Source organism: Sesamum indicum, linkage group LG1, assembly GCF_000512975.1.
Source record: "Sesamum indicum cultivar Zhongzhi No. 13 linkage group LG1, S_indicum_v1.0, whole genome shotgun sequence".
NCBI classification, from domain to species: Eukaryota; Viridiplantae; Streptophyta; class Magnoliopsida; order Lamiales; family Pedaliaceae; genus Sesamum; species Sesamum indicum.
This window is the reverse complement of record NC_026145.1, coordinates 8,200,627-8,205,535: the sequence shown is the minus strand read 5'-3', so window position 1 is coordinate 8,205,535 and position 4,909 is coordinate 8,200,627. Positions and strand designations below refer to the sequence as shown.

The 4,909-nt window shown below is 36.9% G+C and overlaps 1 protein-coding gene across 1 annotated transcript; it reads left to right on the top strand.

The window, feature by feature from the left end:
• LOC105158457 (ammonium transporter 3 member 1-like) lies at window positions 1,945-3,947 on the top strand. The gene is made up of 3 exons (XM_011075226.2): window positions 1,945-2,698; window positions 2,776-3,061; window positions 3,149-3,947. The coding sequence occupies exons 1-3, from the start codon at window positions 2,084-2,086 to the stop codon at window positions 3,688-3,690; spliced, it is 1,443 nt and encodes a 480-aa protein (XP_011073528.1). The 5' UTR covers window positions 1,945-2,083; the 3' UTR covers window positions 3,691-3,947.

Below are 4,909 nucleotides of genomic sequence, written 5' to 3'. Positions count from 1 at the left end.
AGAGAGAGAGAGAGAGAGAGAGAGAGAGATATGATAACTGGCAACTTAGAACTTTTCTTGGATTATTAATTCTTGCAGCTTAGTTTTTAACATTTCAAAGTCAATTAATGTAAGGATCAAGTCATGAGTTGGTGTCTGAATTTTAAAATGTTGCAAAGCAATGGGATTAATTTGGAAAGTGAAGGGAAGAATATGAATCTCTTTCTCTTTCTCTTTCTCTTTCACATTTGTTGTTAATGCAATTAATTAATATTATAGTGGCCATGATAACAATACTGTCTAAATTCCCATCTTTTCTTACACTATAAAGCTAGCAGTGCTCCATTCAAACAACTCATCATGATCAGCTCCATTTGTTTGAGGGAGGTGGTGATAAAAGAGCGACAACTAGGAATTCATCATCATGCATGAGGTCTTGAATTGGGAAGTTGTCCAAAAGGGTTTGGTATTTTCTTGCTTGTGTACTATTTTTGAAGAGAGCTTTCTTCAGTCCAGCCGTGGGGGGCAATAGGGTTCGATTTGCTGCCGGCTCATTCATCCGAATGCTAAGCAGTTAATGATTGATTCTGCTCAGTAGCTGAGTGAATGATGCGGGAGTCAAGTTGAATCCTAAGCTTCCTGTTCTTGGACTGAAGGGAGCTCCCTTTCTTGATCTGATCTCATCCATTGCTTTTGGTCTCTCTTTATATACTATACATATATCAAGATTTGATTTAAGCTCGAGAGTCACAATTATCCTTGTTTTTCTTATGTACCTAATCTCTTCGACTAAGCAAAGGTATATGTTTTCGAACTAGGTTTACTAGGTATGTGATTTTTACTGGTTTTCCACATTAATTGTGATTAATTTATTGTTGTAATTGCACAACAAAAAAAAGGAGAGATTTGGCATGGCAACGACACCCGTTCCATCTTGGAATGGTTCATGGAACACACGGGGAATGAATATTGAAAGATGATGTCAAGTGAAATATTTTTTGAAGTTACAAGTTTGGAATGGTCCAATCGTCCCAAGTTGAGTTCCAAGGAAACAGTTACTAAACCCGTTCCACATTTATCGATGGATTAAGGTGTGTCCACTTGTTCGTTAATTTCTTGTTAAGCATCTTATTAGCTTGTATATATAAATGTTTTAAGAGGACTTTTGGTTAAATTTATTTAAAACATCTTGTAAGTTTATTAGAAGAGCTTATAAAACAAACTTAAATCTTACGGTTAATTATACTTAGACCCCCCTTTAAAAATGCAAAATTACATTTTCCCTCAAAGAAATTCCAATATTAGAATTACACCCTTTCTGAAAATTCATTGTTTACACTTAATTTTACTCCTCATTTAGCACTCCAATGTAATAATTTGGTATTTATGAGGAAAAACGTGTAACTATGTTAACCTCATTCCATATATATATATATATATATATATATATATATATATTTATTACATTTGTCTCCTTATAAGTACAAAAATATACATATGATTCTTAAATTAATGAGTGGTAAAATTTAAAATATTTATATAATTCTTTTGGCTAACATGAGCATTATTGTCCTAACCCTAACCCTAACGGTATATATGGTGTCGGGTTTAAATAGAGAATTTGTAGAGGGGTGTAAGAGTAATTTTTCAAATTTTATTTGGAATCACGTCCACTACATTTTAAAACTTTGCACACCATATATATAATCTAACAGGGGAGGAGGTAAACATGACCTTATTAATTAAAGACATCCTAGTTTTGGAATTAAACTTCATAAAAACTATACATTAAAAATACAATTTTATGTGATTCCTTTCATCTTCAAGCGAACCATTCTGGCTGGAATTTCTAGTTATCCATTGATTATGTCGTTGAGCATTGTAAAACCCGTCAGGGCTTTTCACACACAACACGCACAGCGAAACCAACAATGACTTCTTCTGTTTTTCCTCACTATCGACACCAAATTAAGATACCATCAAAGAGACAGCTTATTCTTCGTGGGAATCAATTCAACAAACCTCAACTTATATAATCCCATCATGCAAATTTCCCATCACAATACCTGTTTGTTTTTCTCTTGCTCTTCTGCAACCCATCAAAATGTCTTCCCCGCCGCCGCCGCCACTGTTTGCTCTGCCGCCGAACATGGTCCCCGACGAGGCCAACCCGCCGTGGATGAGCAAGGCGGACAACGCCTGGCAACTCACCGCCGCCACACTCGTCGGCCTGCAGAGTGTGCCGGGGCTGATAATACTGTACGGCGGTGCCGTGAAGAAGAAATGGGCGGTTAACTCCGCTTTCATGGCTTTATACGCCTTTGCTTGTGTTTTGGTGTGCTGGGTTAGTTGGGGCTACAGACTGTCCTTCGGGGAAAAGTTGATTCCTATATGGGGAAAAATCGATGTCGCGCTTTCTCAGCATTATCTTTTGGAACCCGCTTTTCTTGGGAAGTTTCCAAATGCGACTATGGTGTTTTTCCAGTTCGTCTTCGCAGCCATTACCTTGATACTGATCGCCGGCGCGGTTTTGGGACGGATGAACTTTTACGCCTGGATGCTGTTTGTTCCCCTGTGGCTGACTTTCTCCTACACCATTGGAGCGTACACCATTTGGTCTACCGGTGGCTGGCTTTCAACGGCTGGAATGATAGACTACTCTGGTGGATATGTGATTCACTTGTCATCTGGTGTTGCCGGCTTCACTGCTGCATATTGGGTTCGTACTCACCTTTTCGTTTTTCAGTTTATGAGTGATTGATTACTTTTTTTTGAACTGTTAAAATCGTTTTTCAGGTGGGTCCTCGTTTGACCAAGGACAGGGAAAGGTTTCCTCCTAACAATATACTACTAATGTTGGCTGGGGCGGGGCTGCTGTGGATGGGGTGGACAGGGTTCAATGGAGGAGACCCTTATGCTGCTAGCATAGATGCATCTTTGGCTGTTATAAACACTCATGTTTGTGCTGCTACTAGTCTGTTAACTTGGCTCATACTCGACATCCTATTTTTTGGGAAGGCGTCCGTTATTGGGGCCGTTCAGGGCATGATCACCGGCCTAGTCTGCATCACACCGGCAGCAGGTAATTTCTCAAGGCTCTATATTACTAGTGTCTAAGAGTGACTCAACGTTACACTTGGTTTGTAATTATTCTATTTCCTGGCTATAGGAGTTGTGCATGGGTGGGCAGCTATCATAATGGGCATCTGCTCAGGCTCAATCCCCTGGTTCACAATGATGGTTGTGCATAAAAAGTCTGAGCTCCTCCAAAGCGTGGACGACACGATGGCCGTGTTCCACACCCATGCAGTAGCCGGCAGCCTTGGGGGTATACTCACTGGCCTCTTTGCCAACCCCAAGCTGTGCAATTTGTTCTATGGGAAGTACGGCTCGTATGTCGGCCTATTCTACGGCTTCCAAATGGGGGAATTCCACACTGGTTTCAGGCAAATAGGACTCCAGCTCATCGGCATCCTCTTTGTTATTTTGGTCAACATTGTAATGACAAGTTTGGTATGTCTCGTTGTGAAACTCATCGTGCCTCTGAGGATGACGGAGGAGGACATGGAGGTCGGAGACGAGGCAGCACATGGGGAGGAAGCTTACGCGATCTGGGGCCAAGGCGACAGGAGCGAGAACTCGCGTTTTTCAGCTTATAATGATGTGGAGGTCGGGCCGTCGGAGGGTAAGAGTCAGGTTGAGCTGACATGATAAGGTACATAGATAGCTCATCTCCAGGCAGGGATACATCTATGTTGAATTTGTCGAACCCATGATGTTGTTGGAGTTAACATTGGGAGCATATTTCTTGGGTTTTTAACTTACAAATTTCATTGTCTGAGAATTCAATGCCTAGAAAAGTAAGTGCAAATTGAGGAAACATTCCACAAATGCACATTTGAATTTGGTGATGTGAACTTGTGCTCAAGACTGCAACTAAGTCAATAAAAAGCCGCATCGTTTTCGTACCTTTGTTTCTTTTTCTTGTTCCCTTTTGAATCTCTTTTATTTTGGATTGGATCTTCTATTTTTATTTTATTTAATTATACATAGATTTCGTTTGTGCAAAATATTTTTTACATAAAATAAATGATTTTTTTTTTTGCATTATTGCAAGTTTTTTTGTTTGTACGGCTAATACTATTATTTTTAAATAAATTATTAATTGAAAATTCAAATAAATTAAGGTCTATAACAAATTCGAACATTAACTTACTCAAGATAATAAATTCACAATAAACCTGCACTAAAATATGGAGCTTGTGCATTTAGTTATATTATTTTACTAAAAGTACTATTTTTGTATTTCAAAAAAATACTTTTTATTATTGTTTTTTATTTTTTTGAAAAATTAAATAATTTTACTTTATTTTATAAAAATTTAAAAATAACATGATTTTCTCTACCAATATAGTATTAACTAATTTAAAGTATTATTAGTATAAATATATTATGATAATATTTTAATTACCAAATACATTAAATAAAAAAAGTATATCAAATTGTTTATTATAAGTATTTAAAATCAAAAAATATTTTTTTTATGAATTTTAGAATTAAAAAAATAAAATATTTTTACTTATTTTTTTAACAATAAAAAATTGAGCATATATATAATTGCATATAATGTATCTATATATGGTGGAGGCGATGGCCAACCACCACCTCAGTGGCGACGGCAATCGTCGCCAACTCTAGGTGCCATCGACTATCTCAAATAAAAAGTGGCCACACATAACTTATGTTACTAAATATAATATTTTCACTGACAATTTATTTTTGATACTATACAACATATTTAGTGACAACTTATTTCGTATCACTAGACATTACATAGGTATTGTAACAACATTGTAATAAAAGTTTATTGTCATTAAATTTTATTAGTGACAAATTCTAATATTTTGTGATAATAAGACCGTAACTTGTC

What these genes read in the sequence shown, in the direction of transcription:
- LOC105158457 (XM_011075226.2), top strand. Translation starts at nt 2,084, where the DNA reads ATGTCTTCCCCGCCGCCGCCGCCACTGTTTGCTCTGCCGCCGAACATG. An exon ending in GCTTCACTGCTGCATATTGG is followed by an intron (nt 2,699 to 2,775) that starts GTTCGTACTCAC and finishes ATCGTTTTTCAG; the next exon opens with GTGGGTCCTCGTTTGACCAA. An exon ending in CTGCATCACACCGGCAGCAG is followed by an intron (nt 3,062 to 3,148) that starts GTAATTTCTCAA and finishes TCCTGGCTATAG; the next exon opens with GAGTTGTGCATGGGTGGGCA.